The 22,709-nt window shown below is 31.0% G+C and overlaps 1 protein-coding gene across 2 annotated transcripts in view; it reads left to right on the top strand.

Moving 5' to 3' along the window:
• Positions 1-19,231, top strand: part of LOC118191452 (BAR/IMD domain-containing adapter protein 2-like) — a 509,223-nt gene extending 489,992 nt beyond the window's left edge. For both annotated transcript variants that reach the window (XM_085818518.1, XM_035362253.2), the window contains exon 15: positions 15,721-19,231. In XM_085818518.1, the coding sequence (XP_085674644.1) occupies positions 15,721-15,793 (73 nt within the window). In that variant the 3' untranslated portion in view covers positions 15,794-19,231. The remainder of the gene's footprint in view (positions 1-15,720) is intronic.
• The last annotated feature ends 3,478 nt before the right edge of the window (positions 19,232-22,709 follow it).

A 22,709-nucleotide genomic window follows, 5' to 3' on the forward strand; every position in this document is an offset into this window, starting at 1 on the left:
CGAGACAACGATTCTCCAACTGGTAACCTGATTTTGAGAAAGTGGAAGAATAAAAAATGAAATGGCCTCTCGTCTCTTCCGAGGTTAGACAAATTGGACGAAGTAAGAAATAAAGTTTTACAGTCACCAGCAAAGAGTGTTAAGAAAATTTCTTACAATGAAAGCTTTCATATTCTCAAAATCAGGTTGCCAAGCGAAAATTTATTACCGTGCACGAACATCAATAAATGATTCAACAGCGTTTTCGTAAGAATGTGTTACGAAATGATACTCAAACATAAATATTCGTTTTGCTGGGGAAGAATTAATCTCCATCATACGCCAAACAAACGATTCTAAATCTAAGAGTGTTAACTGCAACTGCAATGTCAAGTGATATATTTTTTGTAACCTAATGTAAACAATTTGCCACTAATATTCAATTTGAAACATCTGCAATTTTTGAAAGTCTTATATGCGCAACGTTTGGATCACCCGATAAAAACAACCTTAGAATCAAGTTTCTAATGAGAGAATGTGATAAATGTTACGTTTTCCACATGATCGAGAATGTCTTTTATGAACCAGCATTATAAAAGTTAAGTTCATTAGTTCCATCAATAATAACTATCAAGATTTTTACGAGTATCATGAAAATGTGAAATAATAACTTAGCGGCAAATGCTCTCTGCTTTACAGAACTTACTTACACTGCTTACAGAATCTTTACAGAACATCTTTATATAAAACTAATTGTGATTTAATTAATAAAATATCAGATATTGAAAATGAGTGATTGCAAGTCTACATCTACTTTCACTATCTTGACAACTTATCCGCGAAATGAATGAGATTTATTTCTAAATATGTACAAGTAATTTAGATGGGAAACCAGATGTGCATGAAAATAAAAAGGGATTTGTATGCAAGATGTAAAATTTTACATAAAAATTCAATCGTTTTTGATTTTAAAGGTACTGAATTTTTCTGACAGACCTAAGTCTTAAAACGATCTTGCGCGAGCTGAGTAATAAATGTCATTTTCCCCTTAATTCCTTTCATATCTCTACTTTTCGTTATTTTTGTAATGAAATCGCAATTAAGTTATAGCCTACAAAGTTCCCTAACCGACACGATTCAGTGATTAATACTGTACGATATTTTTAATTGTGTTTGTTCCTAAAATTGTGCACCATATGAAATTTTTTTAAAGAACACTACAGTTAAGAATATTTCCATATGTTTTTTTCTCATAGATTTAATACAAAGATTATTACTTGTAATGTGATAGAAACATTTTAAACTTTACTTGTAATAGCATATTGAGATTAAAAGTGTTTATAAAAACAAGCTTCTTATACGCGTTAACACGATACATTACTCATAAAGAAAACCACAAAATCCTATTACAGCCAACCCATTGAGCCCTTAAGAACAAACACGTATTGAAGTAAAATCTATTCGTAATTTAAACCAGTGATATCAAACTACATGCGGGCCGAATGCTCGATATGAACGCAATAAGCATATGGGGCAGACGTTTTTAATAAATTGAAACGTTTTGGTCAACAAAACAAAAATATTTTAACTACTTGTTAGTTCAATTACTTGACATTTATCAAAACATATGTAAACGATTATATTGCAAAAATACAAATTTATATTTATTTATATTTTTGAAAAATTTCTATTGGTTACACTCTGTAATTCAAATATATTGGAAACTAAATATTAAATTTTCAGGCTGGCATTTATTTGAAATGTCAATTAACCATTAAATAACTTACTTTAAATTAAACTAAAAATAAATAAATTATGGAAACGTTTTTATATTTTCAGAGAAAACTTTCTAAGTGGGAAAAGACTTGGGAATAAATTATGACAACTTTGTCTCAGTCTCTCATTCATGAAAATTTTCTTCGTTAAAAAAAGTTACATATGTTTGTATGTAAATGATTATAAACTTCTTAATTTCTTACCACAGCTTGACACTGACATTTCTATTCTGATAAAATTCGTATACTTGGAAATCAAATTACTAGAAATTATCTTCTTCACGGATCGTAGACGTTCATCAATCAATAGGGTTAATTTATTATTAATTTTCAATTCTGAGAAAACGCTGTTCGCAAGTATTCCCAAGCAAAACAATTATTCTTAGTGCAAAAATTCGTAACTGAGTATGGTTATCTCTTGACAAGTACGAATAAATATCAATCAAGTTTATATCTTCGAATCTTTGAATACGACTTATATCAAGCTTTAAATTAATTAGTTACATTTATAGATTTTATTTATGGATGTTATTTACTTTCGTTTTTAATGGCAATGACAATAGTGAAAACTCACACTTCAAGTAATTAAAATATTGAAATTTTGCATCAAATACTTAGTTGAAATGTATTTGCGAGCCGGATAAAGTTGCTTCTGGAGGCGCATGGGGTCCGCTAGCCGCAAGCTTGTGACCACTGCTTAAACCACTTGGCCAATGATGGAAGCTTTCTGCTTGGAACTGAGATTTAGCGACGTCCTATTCCAAAGACGGCACATAAAAAAAATGTGTTAAAACCCTTATCGAAGTTACGATGCTTCAGCTTACGTTGAACAGAAAAGCTCAAGTTTTAAAACTATCACGTCCTATAAAAGAAGAAGAAAATTAAAAACAGAACGGATAAAATATTACGGCTTACTATTAAAAGCCCATCATGCAGATATGAAATATTCTGTCTTTTTTTCTAGAATTAAAATACTTATTAGTTTTCCATATTATGCTATAAAGATAGTTGCATATGATAAGAAAATCAAGCAAAATATTTTAGAATTTTTTTAAAACGACAGACCTGTTTCGAGTATTAAAAAAATAAATCTGAATTTTCATATTTTGTTTTCTTTTAATTTCTTTCTTTAACTAAATTGTATGACTCAAAAATAAATGGATATTATGATAAATAAAGAGCTGGAATATTTACATATAATTTTTAATATATATCGTGACTACAAAAGTCTTTACCCGCTCAATTAATTTCGCAAAAGTTGATCGTATACATATACTTCCAGTCACTAAAATACTTCAAAGAAAATATTCATCTTTTTTGAATATTTAAATTAAAAAAAAAAATCAGTTTTGTTAAAATCACAAAACCTAATATTTTAACATTCTCCAAGCCCCTATACTTTTCTTTAAGAAAGTTTTATACTTATCATAAGAAAAATACAAAATGTTTCACTCCCGTACGATAAAAAGGTGAGCGAGATATTTTACTTTAAAAGTGAATATAATAATCATAGACAGTAGAAAAATGGATTGTTTGGTTATGCCAAGCACTCGAGGGCTATCTGCCTAAAGGGAGGTATGCTTTCGTGAAGGACTTTCTAGGAGAAACTTGTTCTTATACACGAAAAGCGTCCATGCAACCAGCCTGTTCACCGGGATTCAAGCCTCGGATAGAGTTATCAGTGTTCAAACACTTTAGTACTCGGCCGCTGTTAAACCTCTTACAAAGATGCAAGAGCGAAATGCTAGCATTTGTATGTAACTAAATATAAAATGTCAGTATAAGAAATGCTTTCTAATCTCACCAGATTAAGTATTTCCGTGGAGAGTGACGTGGAAAGTTTTCCAAAAAGGAGATTTTATTTAAGAAATCTTACAAACTTACTCTTTCAGAAAATATTGGAAAGCTTCATTATAGTAAATGCATAATATTATTTGCATCTAAATTATGAATTTAAAGGAATAAAACTTCAATATGTAATATATATATATAATATTTTGGCAGTCGGGCACATGAATGAAGCTTGGCATGAAATGACACAGAAGAATTTAAATTTATAGCTCCATATCTTTATTCAATTCAAAAGGCATATTATCATTCTTTACCAAATAAGATTAAATTCACTGCGTCATAGTATTCTAACAAAGGGAGGTAGATGAGAGCGGCAGCATAGATCCTAACAGCGGTAGAGGCAGAAACGCAAAATAGCTCGAGTTCTCTAATTATAGAACATGGACCTTATAAGAGAGAGACTAACCTAGCGGGCAGGGCGAGCGTCACCCACATGTCGGCAAGAAAGAGTAGGGACGATCTGCTTTACTTTAACCAGTGAAAGCTATGGCGTTTGTATCACATAGCTGTTTTTAATTATTAAATGTGATACGTTGTATACTGATGAGATTATGAAAGCCACAGTTTTTTCCAAATAGGATTTAACATATCTCATTAAAGCACTTTTTTTCATGCGTAATTCTGGTACAAACATCTTTACTTTGGTAAAACGGTAAAAACTCTAGGCAAAAAATTTATGAACTTAATTTTGCGTACAAATAACGTAAAATTAAATAAGATAAAATAACGTAAAATTAAATAAGATTGATAGTACGTGATGCTCTGAAATAGATAAAGTAAAATTAAACAAGATTTGATAACCTTTTTTTATTTTTATTTAATAACCATTTTCAGGCAGTGATTTTCAAAACTATAATAACATTAAAAAACAATAATTTATTTGATTATATCATCATTAACTTATTAAAATTAAAGTGAAATATTTATTTTAGTAATTTATAAAATTCCGAGCATAAAATTTTCTGAGTGTAATGAAGGGGAAAAAAAAGGTAAAATAAAATCTAGAAGCACACAGATTTTATATTACGCCCAAAGGAACCTTTTTTTAACGTTTTGTGTGTTACCTATATTTATTGAATATCATGTTCTTCGCCCGTAAATCACATACATTTGAAAACAGCATATCTTTAGAATTTCTGCACTGGAGATAAAACTGTTATTTTCCGTGCAGTGCTCTCTCGGAACTCGTTGAGTTCGTTAATCAAAAATTCGTTAAAGTTTTACAAAATATGAAATAGATTAAAACAAATTCCAAATTCAGCCGTCCAGATGCCCATGTTCGGGTGGAGGATTACATTATTCAAAATTTGATGGTTCTAAATACTGTCGTTCTTGTCCCAGTGCGAGAAACATACATGTATTCATGCAGATTCATCATTATTTAATTTCTTTAAATATAATATAGGGCGATAATATTTGGTAACAACAATTTGCAAGGAGACACGGACATTTATAGTGAAACAACGCAAAATGCCGCTTCCAAACTAACAGCCTTTCTAGGCTACCGCCCCTTTGGGCTAATAAGTTTAATTAACAGTAAATAAAAAAAATCTTATGCAGAACTAAAAACAAATTAAAAAATAATCACTATAAAATACAAGCGAAATAAATTATTAGGGTTAAATACAATTTTAATATTAGAACTAAATGTATAAAGGTTATCAAGGAGTCAAAAGTGTTTATCACTATGATGTATTGTGAAATATAATTGAAATAAAATTCCTTTATAGAAATTGTGCTATAATATTCATCTATAATTTTAAAAAAGCAGCACAATTTAGAATTTTAAACAAAACTTTCAAAAACTCGTTTTTAAATATTTTAGTATTTTTTACTTATTTACACCAATAAAAAGCATAAAAATTGCAAGAGAAAACTGCTTGTTTGAAATTTTTTATTAGTTCAGATTTAAAATATTATTTTCTAAAAGAAGTAGTTACAAATTTCCTTACAGCGTAGGAAAAGCTAAAAATAATGTCCAGCCCTAAAAGCATGCAATAGTTCTATAATTATTTGGAACGTTAATTATGCTTGATAAATATGCTAAATTTTTAAAAATGAATCTCAATTTCAAAAATAAAAATATGGAGATAATAAATATGCTAAATTTTTAAAAATGAATCTCAATTTCAAAAATAAAAATATGGAGAAATTCTAATTTGTGCAATGAGGCTCTACAACCAGCTTTTACTTGACAATTATATACTCTGCAATAGGAAACCACTGTTAAATTTCTGCAAGTCGTCCCTACTCCTTCGGATGTGATCAAGGTGACAGCCGGGAACGCCTCAGAAGAGGGAAAAAAACCCATTTGGGTTAGTCTATTTCTTATAAGGTTCATGTTATAGAAGCGGTTACGTAACAAGCTCGAACGTTCCCGAAAGTACTGGTCTAGAAGGAAGATCCTGAAATTGCGGAAAGTTAATTAGAGGTTGCTTGTTCGCTTAGAGCAAAGTCGTCCAGTTTTTTATATTTTGCAAATATTTATATATATATATACAATAAGACTATTAATAATGTATTTATAGATTCGATAACTTATAAATTACTTGTGTGCATTTTTTGGGGTCTACAAGAACTGTTAAAGAGTGTAAACTAAAGAATGCTACTTCCTACTAAACAGAAAAGCAATACCATTGCATGGCATTTAAGGAGAAAAAATCAACCTCGAATTATTTTAGTTTATTTATTAACTAAACAAGTTGAAAATGTTGCAAAATATCCCAAATTCGAAAATTTTAAATTAAATATCTCAGTCAGTTTTTATGCTATTGTCAAACTGTCAAACTGCTTCTTTTATAATGAGCATAAAGTTTACTTAAATATACGTATAATGATTATAAGAAGAGGAACAAAGTTAGACTTTGAAAGTTCTATAAAACTGATAGTTTAAAATTTGAAAGGCAAAACGTAAATATATGTGTCATTTATACACATTTGTTATATTTGTAAATAAAAATATTTGTATATAAACAACGGCTGGAAAAATAAATTCCCATAAGGCACAATATATACATATTTGCGGGCACAATTTATACGGGCACGGGCACAATTTATACGGGCACGGGCACAATATATACATATTGATTCAAGTCTCGCGCATCCCTCTTTCAAATGTTTTGAAAATCCCCAAATAGCCATTAATAACGAACTAAAACTGCTTCAAAGGATGCAGTAGTGTATAATAAATGTTTAAATCCGTGATTTCTGGACCCCTCCCACTAGCGGCCGAACGGTTAAATCCCTGAACACTAGTAGTTCCGACCTGATTTCGAATCCAGGCAAACGGGCTGGCTGCATAGGGGATTTCGTGGTTTTCCTTGTATGTATAACTTGTATACGAGCCAGTTCCCTTAGAAAGTCCTCCACAAAGGCATCCCTTTCTTTAGGCAGATAACCCTAGTGTGCTTTGCCATAATAAACTAAACAAAACCAGATCACGATTTTAATTAGCTCTTTATTTTCTCTTAATCTATTTCGAAGACGATTGATTGCTTTAACTTGTTTCATTAAAATGTCACATGCTTAAAATATATAATATTATATTAATCTACATTTCATTTTCCTATAAAAAGAAAATTTCTTAAATCAGAGTTATTAAAAGCAGCAATGAAAGAAAATAATGATACTTCTTATTTAAACTTCATCTCGTAATAGTGAGTGCACGTGTAATTAATTTTATCCGTGTCCTTTCATTAAAAGATCATTTCTGTCATATTAGAGTAAAAAAAGGAGAAAAGCAAAAAATTATGATTAACTGTTAAGGAAAAAGATGATTTAATTCTATTAAAAGAAAACATACTTCTTCTTAGAAATAATCAGTATGTTACGCTCTGTTTCCAATGTAATATAAATAAATACTTTACCATAAATCTTATTTCCGTTGTCTCAACTTGAGGGGTGGGATGTAAAAATACTAGCAGCACATGATATATAATTTTTACTCTTTAAACGAAAGAAAGAAATTTCCATTCATTAACATACTTTTTTATGCCAGGGAGGACTGCTAAATACCTTCAGGAAAGAAATGACAATGAAAAAGGATTTTTTTGTCCTGTTAGAAAATAAAAAAGGATTAAAACATGCAAATACAAAAATTATTTATGGATAAGCTGCAAATGTTTGATTTCAATTTTTAATTAGAAAAATACAAGTTTTACAAACAGTGTTTTTCATAGTGAAAAAAGAAATGCTTAAAAATGAATTAAAAAGGTAAAATTTTCGGAAAAGAATTAATAGTTTTTTGTGCTTGCTCTTAATTATCTCATTAAAAAGTAAAAGGTATTAAAAATCATGATCTTTATAAATTTATTTGGACAAGTCTCCGGAAAGTAAAGATATAGCGTTTCTGAAAAGTTTAGTTGTTACTGATGGCTGAATCTTTCAAACTCAACATGTTATTAGTGATTTACGTTAAAATTTTGAAATTTTTAGAGTAAACTCCTAGTTTAAATTTTTCAGTATTAAAGTTTACTTTATATTTCCCTCTCTTAAGATTTTCAGTATTATTCTTTTAACCCCTTCCGGCACGCTACCTTTTAAAGTTGGAATTTCGAAAAAAAATGGTAGGCAGTTTAATTAGGCCTAGAGGAGTACACAAGTAAAATTTTGTAAAGATAGCAATTATCGTTTTGATTCTGTGGGTGTGCCCGAAGCGGGCACACTGAATGAATAGAACTTCGAAAAGAGGGCTGAAACAAGCATTCCTGGGAAGCGCGTGAAAGAGTCAGAGATTTTGCCTACGATTAAAAAACACTAGATTCTGAATATCGTTGCAGATTTAGTATTAACCCCAGGGTGTGCCATTGGAAGGCCTGCTACTCTATCCCCCCCTAAAAAGCTCTTCATGTTTATATGATGATTACATGTATATGAATGAAAAAACGTAACTTGGGTATATGGTGTTTACATTATTTACATTTCATATTTACACTTTCATCAATTTTTTCACGGTAGTATTTTTCGAAGAAAATGACACCACCTTTAAAAAAGCACAACCCAACATTGCAATGCTGTTTTGCAATGTTGGGTTGTACTTTTTATATGCATGTTTCATTTGCATATGCATGTTTTGCATATGTACCGGATCGTATCAGATTCACTATCTGATGGCCATTAGTGTAGCACTTTCAGTGATTCAGAAATGGTCAGCCCTCTTCGATGCATTTGGAAAATAATTAAAAATCCGAAAAAAATAAACTAATATTATATCTGCAATTAGAATTTATAAACTATAAAATAAAATTAAATAAACGTCTCAAAATTAGCAAAACGAAGCGCTAACGAAAGCGAAAGAGAAAAACAAGACTACTCTAGTGAAAAACCAAACAGCTAACTGATGAAATTACCCCTGACCTTCAGAAAGTCACCCCAAGAATTTCTTTGTTAATAGCCAAACCTCCCCCCCCCCAAAAAAAAGAGAAAAGAAAGAAAGAAAAACAGGAAATTGCACACAGATGTGGACCCACCTCTCTATTGTGAATGAACTGACTGGAGAGCTGCAGAGAAACAAAGATACAGTTGCTAGCCTGGTTATAGTGCCTCAGTGGTCCCACTCTGGGGACACCTGATTTTTGCCGTTCGATTTGAGGCAAGATTTCAAGGTAAAAATTTAAAACTAATATAGAATAAGGAGAATAACATACAGTCACGAAAATAACATATAAATTTCTTTTCAAACAATATTCCTTTAATATCCTAAAAAATAATAATGAATATAAATGAGTATCTTTAAGTTTAATCTGGAAGATTTCTTTGAAAATTTCTGGAAAGAATTCTGGAGATGTAGAAGATTTGAAAAATGAGGGTCTTTAAAAACTAAACATGGCTAAAATATATGGACTAGTTTGTGTTGTGCTGCCATATAGTATAAATAAAGAAGTTTCAGAGTAAGTAACCTATAAATCCTTTTTCATTCAATTTTTTGTGCGTACAGAAAGACATTTTTGCGTGCCGCAAAGGGTTAAGATGAATTTTGATTCTGAAGTGCAGTTTCTCTCACAGAACTCTCTTTTGGGAAGAAATTTTGCTATTGTTTATTAGTAATGAGATAAAACTCGAACTTTTATGAAGTTATTTCATACTAAATTTCTTAGAAACTGCCAGTCTAAGCATGAAATTTAATCTTTATAAAACTAACAATGTACAGTTAAAATATTCCTTGATTTTGTTCGCGCAAAAGAGGCTATTTGTCTCGAAATGGAATTTTGCATCGAATCACTATATAAATGAGCCGTTTCATTTTTCATTCTAGTTTCCATACGCTAAAATGTAAGATACTTATCTTTCAAATTGCATTTGTGTGTTCTGGATTAACGAACTAAGCTATTTGAAAGCAACAGATGCAACTGACACAAACATACATGAAATTTTGCTTAATACATGAAATTTTGCTTTTTTTATAATAAAGTGTCCCTTTTACATTTTAGATTCATCTTATTTTAATTTACTGCATTAAAGACTTTAATTTGCTTAATATACTGCCCTAACGACTTGTATACGTGTCAAGACGCAAGAATTTAAACGTGCACTTATTTAGAGAAAACTATTTAGGACGTACATGTAAATCCTAGAAGGGTCATCATAAAATGTTACAAATAAGCGTAGTCCTAAAAATATGTTACAGCTCGAAAATTTAGATTTAATCCGTGGTATGGAAATTACTCGAATTTTCTGAATTCAGTTTTAATTGAAGAGGCTGAGTTTTCGTAATGCATGTAAATGCACTTTTTTTACATTGTATAGCATTATCTGAAAAACTATCATCCTAATCTCTTTGCAAAAACATAGTAAATTTCTTTTTAAACATAATTGTCGGCAGAAAATAAGGATGAAAATCTTCCTTATTTTCTGTCAAAAGTTCTGCTAGTACGTTTTTGGAATAATTAGATTTAAATATAGACTTAATAGGCTTATCCACTAGAGAGGAGGATAAATAATGACTTGTCTGCCACTCTTTGTTCTTTTAAAAAAGAAAAATGAAGATAATTGAGATGCGCACAGACATTATCTCTGATATTGGTGTATATATAAAAAAGCAGAAAATAATTCGGCTCAGTGAGAAAAATGCAAACATTTAAAAAATATCCTGCCTTTTTCTTCATCTCTATTTAACAAAATCTAGTAAAATGTTTTTCCTATGCTTCCAACAATTTACATATAGCAATTTAAATAAAATATACGCAACGGAAATTATAGCAACATTTGCAGTTCCTGGAAAAGCAAGAATGTTATAAATTTCTTTGAAGGAAAATTGTGAGCTATTAAAATGCATTTACGAAACGTTTAATACAAGTCTATTATTAAAATGGAGTAATCAAAGTAGAATAATATGCATGGACAAATTCGAATTCTTATCTAGATATTATTAAATGCGTTGATAAAATTTGTTTCAGTGTTGGTTAAAATATGAAATTGAATTCGAGTATAGTAACTGAAAATGTAGCTTAAATATGCTCACTGGTTTACAGTGCATTGTTAAAACTAAGCTGAATTATTAAGCTGAATTATTGGATTAATATTAGGAATATTATTATTTATTATAAGAGAGGTATTTTTTTAAAGATTTTTTGGGCTTTTTTTCATTCAAGATTAAGAAGTTCGTTTATTATTTACAATGATATGATATCTTGATGATATTTTATCTACTTTTATTAATAATCTAAGGAATCTGATGCAGTACAGTGTTAAAAATTTGGCTAAAGGTTATAAGGTATTTCTCCCACTTTCCTAGCGTCCTTCGTGGTGTAGTGGTTCTGCACACTGAGCCGGTATTTCAGAGGTCCGTGGTTCGATTCCCGGCGAAGGCGTTTGCTAATTTTTCATCTTGCTGGCCTCTAAAAAAATCCTAATGACTCTACAAGTGGCGCCCGAACTAAAAGGGTTGTGGAAGATGATTCTCCGCACCCAGGATTTGGCGACTAGGTCCCCTAAAACCTTAGTCGCCCTTTAAAAAGGGGAGTATGTAAGGTATTTCTCCCACTTTCCTAGCGTCCTTCGTGGTGTAGTGGTTCTGCACACTGAGCCGGTATTTCAGAGGTCCGTGGTTCGATTCCCGGCGAAGGCATTTGATAATTTTTCATCTTGCTGGCCTCTAAAAAAATCCTAATGACTCTATAAGGTTTCACCAAATTATAGTATTGAAAAAGTTGAAACCCAAAGATGGTGAAACATTGAAACCATTATTTGGTGCTTTGGCTAAACCATTATTTGTTAATAGGTTGAACCTTTAATTTTTGCTTTAGCTGAACCATTATTTGGTAACAGGTTGAACCAAGAATGGGGAATGTTGAATCATAAATTAGGAATACGTTAAATGGACTATATTACAACATGAATTGAGAATACCTTAAACCGTTAACTATAATTATGTTTACCATTAACTCTAATTATTTTGATCCATTAACTGTAAATTATAGGAAGTTATTTGAGAGCTCAGGCGTAAAATTTTATGGTATTTTTTTATTTGATTACTGCTATGGCTCCCTTCTCCTGATTTTTTTTTATTCATTATTTCTGTGAGTAAGCAATATGGAAATTGCTTATGCAAATCAGCATTCCTATAACAATAATTATTTACAATTTGGCTAGCATAGCAATCTGGCTAGCATTTATGAGATTATGATTCAGTTTTGAGAGAACGAAAGTATAAAATATGTATCATTAAAATACATACTTGCAATATATTAGCATGTATTTAAAAATATATTTTTACAAAATACACACCAATAGAAATAAGCTAATACATAACCGCTCACTGCAAGAGCTGAATTTTAATAAAAGTTCATGTTTGATATACCTTCACTTGTAAATTAAATTTATTATTATTACCTTTGTTGTTTAACTCCACTAAACATACCTTCCATACCACAGAAAAGCAGATTTAATATTCTGATGAAGCGTTCTGAAATAATTTTCATACAAGTTTCTTGTTGTTTTTTAAATCTTCATGTGAAAAGTCTGTAAATTAGCAGCTTTCTTGTTTAATATTATCACATAACAGAATTCTAGTAATTTATTACAGTTTTTCTTCACAGCAATCTTAAAAGATTACAACAAATCACAGCTTTTAACTCATACTGATCTGCTATTTTACAAACATACATAGATTTCAGATTCAAGATCTCCAGTATTTGAACTCACAACAGAAATTACTTTCTCATAATTAAATTGAAATTATACATTGTGTCTAACGTATAATTAACAGATATTTAGATGATTACTATTATATTATATAAAAAAATTATTCCATGTATAGTTCTTATTTTCATTCACACTCCATGACACTTAAGTTTAAAATTTGGAGACTTTGTAGAAGTGTTTGACAGAATCTCTAAAGTTTCCCTTGTCCCTTCCCCCACACACACACAAAATTTTACTTTAAGTGTTTTCATCACAAGCATCTAAACCATAAAGATGTTTTGAATTTTCATTTATGGTAATTTTTATTTACTTTTTGTTAAAATATATTATAAAGCATGATAAATTACAACATCTATGTACCTAACACAATAAAGAAAATTTTCCAAAGCTATTCATATTGTTCAATGAATTCAAGAGCAAACTCCATTTTTCTGCAGATTAAACATACCCTTGGTAACATGCTTTGTAGAAATGTAAGCATTTTATATAAAATAAGTTAGAGAAAAAACATAGGCTTAAAATTAAATCACAAAGCCTTAATGCAGAATATATTTAAATCAACATAGATAAATTTTGGTGCAACTGCTACATAAGAGAATTAATTATTTAAGAAAAAAAATTTAATTCAACATGAAACTACTCATATAACCTGACAAATGATTCTGTATATTTTATACATACAGAGTGATTTTAAATTGCTTTTACAAATTAAGAGGGGTGATAGTACTCATCCAGATGAATAATAATTACCATAGGGTCGCATTCCACTTTGAGAGGCAGAAAAGAGGAATACTAGAATTCCAACCTGAATTTAAACAGTGTTGGGAGAGCGAATGAACGGGACCAAAAAGTTGCACAATCAATTTAGTGAAAACCTCACAAAGAGTGCACGAAACGGATAAAACCGAAAACTTGGCGTTCGCGTGTTAATTCGAGCTCAGACTCTTGATGACAAACACTGAGATGCACATCTTTGGTTGGCAAGCTCTCAACCTCGCAAACGATTACAAAAAGTTAATTATCTAATCAAGGCCTGAATATTATCAACTAATTCCAATTTCCGCTGTATGCCGAGATTAGCATGAAAATTTCATGCTGTCAGAAAGTTCACGTATGGAAGGTTCCGGCTGTCAGAACTTCGTATCCCATAGAAGGGAGCTTCCAGAAGAATAGGATAGAAGATGGCGAAGAAAAATTCAAGTGAACTATGTTTTGGTGCTACCTCTTACTTTGAACCATTAAATGGTGTAACATTGAACTGAAATTTGTTTACAGTGTAATTGTTAAAAAAAATAGTGACACGTTTAAGTTCTAAATATAAATTACTGGCTTTGAATGACGTCTTTAATAAACTTTGAGATAAAAATTCTGCTTCATTTATAATAAAATATATCATTCAAGTGAATTATGTTTATGAAACAATATTGATTTAAGAATACACTTTCGAAATAAAAATGTTTTATTTATGATCTTGAGAAGTATATTCTCTAAACGCATTTTGATTTTAATCTAAAAGTACGAGAATGGATCCAGGAAAAAAAGATACATGGGTAATAAAAATATTTATTAACAACAGGGAGAAAATGCAAAAGGGAATTAAGAGGCGTACTTAATTATCATTTTCCCACATATCACCCACATAATCTATTAGGCATTTATCTGAATGCAAGACCAACATTTTTAACTTGACAGAAATCACGTCGCTGTCCATTGAACCAGTTCTTGGCAGCTGTTTTCACTTGACAGTCTGAAGATAAATACATTTCAGATGAATTTTCCTTCAATTTCGGTAAAAGAAAATAGTCATTATGTGCTAAATCTGGGCTGTGTGGAGGGGCGGAGCGGGTGACTCCAGATTTCCCACTTGAATTTTTGCTGCATTTCTTGAGTTTGGCAAGGCAGCATGGAGCCGGGCTTTGTCATGATGGAGGACAACATCCCTCAACATGCCAAGGCATTTGCGTTGGATGGCCTTACGTAATCTTGTCAAAGTGGCACAATATCTATTGGCAGTAACGATATGGCCACGCTTCAGATACTCGATCAGGATAGAGAATCATGGCTCGCACCTCCAGGCCAGACCACGTTTCTAAATGCCTTGTCACTTCAATCGCTCTTACGCGTCTGCGAGCTTGCTCTACTTACCCCCCACAACCGCTGCTGGAGAACTAGTGCCATCTATGTGCTGCTGGAGAACTAGTGCCATCTATTCTACCACTTTGGAGTAAAAATATTCCTTGATGCTTTGTAACTTTTTTCTAGAGTATTATTGCATATGTCACATACAAGCTCAAAACATTCCGTTGAGGTACGTTTTTAAAACGATTGAATGAAGATTTTTTTATTTAACGTATTTATTCAGTTTTATTACTTTTATAAACCATAAAAAATGGATGTATATTTTAAGAAAACTTTATGACTTTCTCGAACTCTTCAAAAACTATTAACTGAACACTATTGTTGTTTGATACGTAAACTCTGAAATTTGAGAACTATTAAGCCACCAATAATATTACATGTAATTATAAGAACGTAATTATGCACGCGATAAAAAATATGCAAATAACGCAACTAATTCATGCTTTAACAGCTGCAAGTTTCGGAAATGGGAGTGTTTTTATTTTTTGTAAGTTAACTATACATATCTGTCACAATGTTAATACTAAATTTATGAAATTTTCTCATCATTAATAAGTCCGAGGTAATAGTTCAGCTCTGTGAAATTATGCTGTATCAATGTCCCTTTCACAAAGTTAATACCCCAGTTCTTTATGCATATCGTTACCCTGTTCTTGCTTATAGGCTGTTCACCCGTTTCGAGATCATACTAGCATATCTAGATTGGTTCAGTTTATGCGTAAATTAACTGCTTTTAATTATTTGGACATTTATAATATTTATATACCTTGTACTTTCAGTTATACAGAGCAATTCTTAAATTTATATAAACTTATGATTTGTTTTTGTTTTTCAGGGATAATATATTTGCGAGTGTGAAACTGAAAAAAGTTGTCACCAATGACAGATCGGCTCCTATGATTACATAAGCCAGACAGAGAAAAAGGGCTTTGGAAAATCAATCCATGTTCTTGGATGTGCCGCGTATTATCAAATGACTGGAATACTTATAACAGACCTTACATATTTTGACATATGTGAATAATTATGTTATTTATCACTGTATGAAGCATTCTTCACTTGGAATGAGGAAAGTCTGAAGGTTATTAAAAGTTACCTAAGTTCTTAGATTTTATTCTCTAATGATATATAAATATTCTTCCAATAAAAAAAAAACTTCCATCTTTATTTTGATATTTTTTGTGTATCTATTTGCCATTTTCAAATATATTCGAGTGCTGTCAGAAGATGTATATGCTTTATTTCCTTAATACTAACCTTCCAACAAATATCTACTATTCCTCCATTAACAATTTCGAATTCTTTGAGCTATGCTAAAATTTTTCTAGCTTTTGTAAATAATATGTCTTAAAAGGAATGCTTCATAAGTGTTGAAGAAAGAAAAATTCTTTTTGACTGAAAAATTAACGTATTCACGTAGCCTGAATTTTACAACAATTAAATTATTTTTAGAAAAAAATTATGATCGAAATATCAAAACAAGTGACTGTTAAATTTGGGCTTCAAATAATTCTTTGCTTAATAACGAAAGACACATCAAATTTATTAGCAGGCTTCCTCCCAAATACGATTATCAAATCATAAATGAATCTAGATTAAAATTGAAGAACTTTATAATAAAATCGATTTGAATTAAATTGTGTACAGATTAATATCAATGATGTTAGTTTTCGAAGTGAAGCAGTCGGGCTTCCATTCCTTGTACGATTCAAAAAAAAAAAAAAAAAAAAAGCAATGAAAGTTCACAGGTATAATGTGCATAAATAATGATGTTCCGGCGCGAAGAGAGATTCAGTCAGAAATAGATATTGCCATAACGTAAGAATCTCAAAATAATAATGGAGTTTCTTTTAAAGAATAAACCTAAGTGAAGAATAATAAGTGATAAATATCATTATTTTGAACTATATAGTCAGAAATCGAAGTGGTTATACCCAGCAAAGGCGTATATTACTTTGTGTAAATTGACCTGTATTCGATCCATAGCTCTGGCTATTCCAAGTATATGTTTGCTTTTAGAATGTACCTTTAGATAATATTTGTTCTCTGGATCGATGAAGTACAAATATTCAAATTTTGTCATTCATACACAAACTTTGGACCAAAAACCTGTTAAAACTTGTTTAAATGTATTGTAGCTTAATGTTAGAAAATAATGATTTCGTTTTGGGAACTGTAATGTTTAATCGAAATCAAACAAGTCTGGAATTCACATAAAAGAAGCTGGAAACGTTTTTATGTGAATTAGGTTTCATAATCAGTGCTTGGTTTTAACCGCACTAATTTGAAATGCTTCTTTTGAATTTCAATAAATATTGCATTTGAAGACCCTGAGGAAGAACTATTTATGCGCATTAACGTGAAATTGGAGAAAATGAGTTTTTTATTTCTGGAATCCCAGTGATAAAAAGTGCTGTTATAAAATCAGAAAAACAATTCGTAGAGAAATAAGTTTTAAATTTTTTTAGGTGACTAAAATCCTTCTTCCCAGTATCTTCTGTTAATCTTGGGAACACGTGTTCTGTCATAATCATTACCATTAGCAACATCTTCTGTCCAAGTAGTTTTTCATAAAACGTTTTAGACACAGGGTGGTTGAGGAACCCATGGACATTTAAAAAAATTATTATCATTTTTATGAAGAATGACTGCACAACGATAAAATCTTGCATATCATTTCAAATGCTGTATGTCTTTGATTCTTTTATTAGAAGTCTTCCATTTTACAGCTTCTTCGGTTTTCTTACACATTTTTAAGGAATAATGGACTTTTTCTATTTGAGTAAGTTAATAAACTCAGTTACTTTAGGAATAATGTCCTCAAGACTTGCATGCTCACGGTTTGTGTGTTTTCGTCTGCGGTTTACCGGTGCATTTTTGTCAATGACTAAAGTTTCTCTGATTTTTGAACCCAGTGTTTTGTAATGCTGCGAAACGAAGTGTCAATGAAGACATTTATACAAACTTCGCACCAATTCAACGCCTGACATACAAGCAACTTGCTCGATAAGAGTAACACTTTGTGCGACTCCCAAACATCGATGTCGGCGCATCACAGGCAAAAGCTTTATAAGCCCGCCGAGATATTGCTTCTCTGCAATAATATACCCAGGTGCATTTAAATGCTTTAAGAGTATGTTGTGCTTCATTATCATAAATCAAAGAAATACATTGAGAACGTTTGCACTTACAACCATGTCCTAGCTCGTGCGTGGTTGCCCTTAAAACGTTTATAACATCACAGATTCTCACTATTTTCTTCCTAAACTCGGCCATTGAATCGAAAGTCTGCATTAGAACCTTCACTTGCCATGCTCACACTACTGAAGATATAATGGACGATAGCAATAGGTCATTGTTACAAGACACAAGAATAAGCCTGATGAAGCAAGTTGGACATAAGTGCTTCTTCGTGGCCCATGAGCAAATATTGCTTTTCTTCAGCGCGAAAAATCTTTCTTCTGTTGAATTAAGGAGCTGGATACTTTTTATTCGGAAGCGATTCATAATGTAGAAGCAATTCCTTGACTTCAATTTTTACAAAAATATTTAACATGAATGGTTTTTCCCCGGGTCTTCGTTTTAGTTGACTAATTTTGTTTTTAATTACAACAATATTCCAAGCTTTGAAATGAAATATTTTTAACGCCCATGATGCAAAGAACATAATTTTTCTAAAATAAAATTTGAATTATTTATCTGATATATGATATCTGATCTTTCGTATTCTCATATATTAGTTCAAATTGTGTTTCTGACCAGCTTGATTAAATTGCAATCAGTCTAAAAAATATATTGAGATGTTTTTTACCTGAAAATTTAATTAATAGTAGTATGGAGACGAGCTAATTTATTCAATTAAATTATTTTAGTTTAAATTTCATTCTTAAAATTTGGTACCATTTTAATCTACATTTTCTATGGGCATTAAAAGTTAAAAATATTAAATTTGCTATTTATGCTAGTTCTTGTACTAGTATCATTTTAGAAAGTATATTTATCTTTCTGTTTTTCTTCTTAACACATTAATAAGTAAAGATAAACACACAGAGATTATTGCTTGCTTGTTATTTCTATTAAAGAAATAAGGTCTTACATATCAAGACCTTAGACTGTATCTGCTGAAAACGTAATTTCAGGGACTGGATGTACAACGTGGTTTTATGGAACCTAATCTATTGCATAAATGAATATGTCCATGATCAATATTCTTCAGTGTATGAAGAAGCTGTGACTGACATATTGTAAAATTGATTAAGTTTCATTGAAAATTTTATTTATGTGACTCTTTTCCCGGTGGGAATGTTGTTTTATGTACAATTAAAGTTGAAATGCTTATTATAAAACCTGTGTGTCTTTTTTTAACAAGAAAACTTTATTTGAAATCAAACATAACATTCTGTAGCCAACTACATAATATATGGCGTTAGAAATGACTGTTGATGAAATATACGCATGGTATAAAATGGAATTAAATATCAATTAGATTTACTGTAAGTAATTATATCAACTAGTTGTACTATTAAGAGAATATGTTTCTCTAAAATTGAATACATATGCAATACAAAATGCAGATTCAAAAATTTGAGCGTTTCATGAAGTATGCATTTTAGTTACATAACTACATTTAAGAATAATAAAAAAATATCATTTTTAACTGTTACAGTAATTTTGGAAAATTAACACCTAGAATGGAATGATGGGTTGATAGAAAAGATATATTTTTAATTAATTGTTCGCCTTTGCGACGTCGGTGAGGCCAGCGAGAACTGGGAATCTTGTACCATTGTTTTGGCTTTATTTCGGGTGCCAATGTAAGATCTAGTCTGATCGATGTTCTACTATCAAATGTTATTACGGGCTTCGTGGAGGTCCGCATTGTATCTCAGGAAATCAAACCCTTGCATAGGGTTTACTAGAACCAGTGGGGTCTACGATGTTGGTAGGGCCAGAGCGAAGGTGGGCGTATCCTGGGCCATTGGTTCGGATTTTAATTCGGGCGCCAGTGTATAGTCTAGTCTTCTTTGCTAGCATAAACTGCTTCTGCACCTACTTGAAAATCTGTTTAGCGACTTCTCGCTAAGACTAGAAGATGAATATAACAAGGGAAGTGTGTACAGGACCCTTTCTTCAAGCTTGATAATTTAAAGAGGGCACTGTCTAACATGCTTACAATTTTATCATCTACTTGTAGTGAGGAACTTAAAGATAATGATAACAAACTGAATTTAAAGGTTGACTCAAAAACATACACCGGCGTGATATTAAACTTCGGCGGGAAGGATGCAAAGTCGAGATTCAGATTTCAAAAGTTTGGAAATAACAACGTGCGCACTCAGTAACGAAAAATCGCTGTGATGAACCTTTTGCTACTTCAGTTTAAATGCACTCTTGCTCACCCTAACTCATTTACATCCTGCCGAGGAAACGCAGGGAAACAAAAAGTGACAGAAAAGGCTAACAGATTAAAATAACTATTCGTTAAAATAATATGAATCATATAAACATTTAAGATACTTTGTGACATGGGTCACGTTTTCTGCAATTTACCTAGAGGTCGGTATGAACTTTACCCTTTGAAAGCAGCACTTATCTTCTAAACTGAATTTATAATTTCCCATAATTTAAATTATCGTTTGGGTATAATCCGCATAATGATATTTATTTTCTTTAAAATTGCCTCTGAAATTTAAATTTGGTAAATCGCTCATAAATCATCTATCAGAAAGTTTGAAACAAAGCAAGAAAGAAATGATTTGCCAAAATATTTCTTGATAAAGGCAATAAGCACTGAAAACCTGCATCCCGATAACATGATTTAGTAAATGTATTTTTTGACTTAGTATCATTACAAGAAAATCCCCCAGACCTATCTATCCTATGAAATAGCTATTTTTCTTCATTCATGAAAATGTTTGCTGTTGTGAGGTTTGATAAAGAACCCTACTATCCGTAATCTAAAAGAAAAAAAAAAGAACTGAATGGGAGCTCATTTTTGGTAATGGCGATTGGAAAAATGGATTACAGCTTAATCAGAAATATAAAGAAACATCACCAAAGATCCTAAATGTTTCATTCCTTAATGATGTCATTTGATACATATATTCTCTACTTGTTATTTTCATTGTCCTACTACTTTAAGCACATAAAATACTGCAAGAAAAGGTTTATTTGTATATGTCTATAACAACATCTGTATAAAATTAATTCTGAAATGAAATTTACAAACATTTACTTTCATTAATTTCACACGGTAATCGTGAAATATATTGGAATAATTCTAAAAAATAAATTTCTTAATATTTTCAAAATTATAAGTACAGCAAAAAACGCAGAAGTTTTAAAGTAAAAACTAGACATTTTATTTCAATCTAATATTCCTTTCCAATTTAGGATCCAGTTTCTATACATTTCAAGGAGCATCATGCAACATTGAAATTAATATTTATATACATACGTGGTCTACATAGGTACATGTGCATACAGTGTATCAGAAAGGAAACAAAGCTCAAGTGATAAAAATTTATATAGTAGCCTAAAAGATAAGAGACATAATAAATAACTTATAAATTTAAAAGTGTTTGGTTTATGTAACTACCCTTTTATAGAAGGATCGTTTGGTACCATTTTAAAGAGGAACTCTTTATGCTTATGTCGTTTGTTTTCGTGACATCAGCACTACGCCAGCATTCTTGACGTTTAGAGAACCAATATGGCCAGTGATCAGGTAGAAATGGTAAGCAGTGTAATGTATTTTGCAGTAATTGACAAAACCGATAATCTTCTTAGTAAAACATAAATTTTATTTTTAGTTTACGGAGATAGATAATTTGTATACAATTCTTAAGTGGCAAAATTTTCATACATCTACTAGCTGGTCAAACTTCAGAATACTAATTTTAAGCAATTTCTTCCGTTGCTGAGCAACGGTTACATCATACAAATATTGCGTTGCCACTTAAATAATAAATATAGTTATTTGTTAAATAACAAAATATTAAAAACTTTCCCCCTTCCAGATAAACTTTAATTTATAAAAAAAATATAAATTAAAGTTTACAATTTGTTTTTCCAAAACAACAATATCAGCACAATACAGAATTGAAATACTACAAATAGCATAATAACATACACTGAAGAAGAGAGGAAAGAACAAAATATTTTTTATCTATATAGAGAAACATATTATTTAATCAGTCCAAGGAGTACGACTTAATACGTCTACATTTTTATGGTTTTTACCACTTCGATGAACAACCGTGTAATTATAGGGTCGCAGTACTAGTGCCCATCTCATAAGTCGCGGATTTAGACTCACATTATTTTTGAGCTAAACTAAGGGATTATGATCGGTCATAATGAGGAATTTAGTATGCCCGTCTAAATAACATTGAAGTTTCTTTACAGCAAATATTATGGCGGCGCATTCCTTTTCTGTGGTAGAGTACTTTTCAGTTTCTGTAAACTTCTTACTGAGGAATAAATACTGGATGTTCATTGTATCGTTCCTCTTCTTTAGTTAAAATGACACCCATACCAGAGTTTGAAGCATCAGTTTGCAAAATAAACTCCTTATTGAAATCAGGTGCATGTAGTAGAGGCCTTTGAGACAGTTTCTCCTTTAGCTCTTCAAATGCTTTTGTGCACGCTTCTGTCCAATTTATTTTCCCTCTCTTTACGTTTCCTTTCAAAGTTTCGGTTAAAGGTGCTGCTACAGATGAGAACATGGGAATGTAATGATTATATCTCGATAATCCTAAAAATGCTCTGACTTGGCTTTTTGTGTTTGGCACTGGAAAATCAAGAATAGCTTTTACTTTTACT

This window comes from Stegodyphus dumicola, chromosome 6, assembly GCF_044657685.1.
Source record: "Stegodyphus dumicola isolate Sdum_Otavi_A_Nest chromosome 6, ASM4465768v1".
Classification (NCBI taxonomy): Eukaryota; Metazoa; Arthropoda; class Arachnida; order Araneae; family Eresidae; genus Stegodyphus; species Stegodyphus dumicola.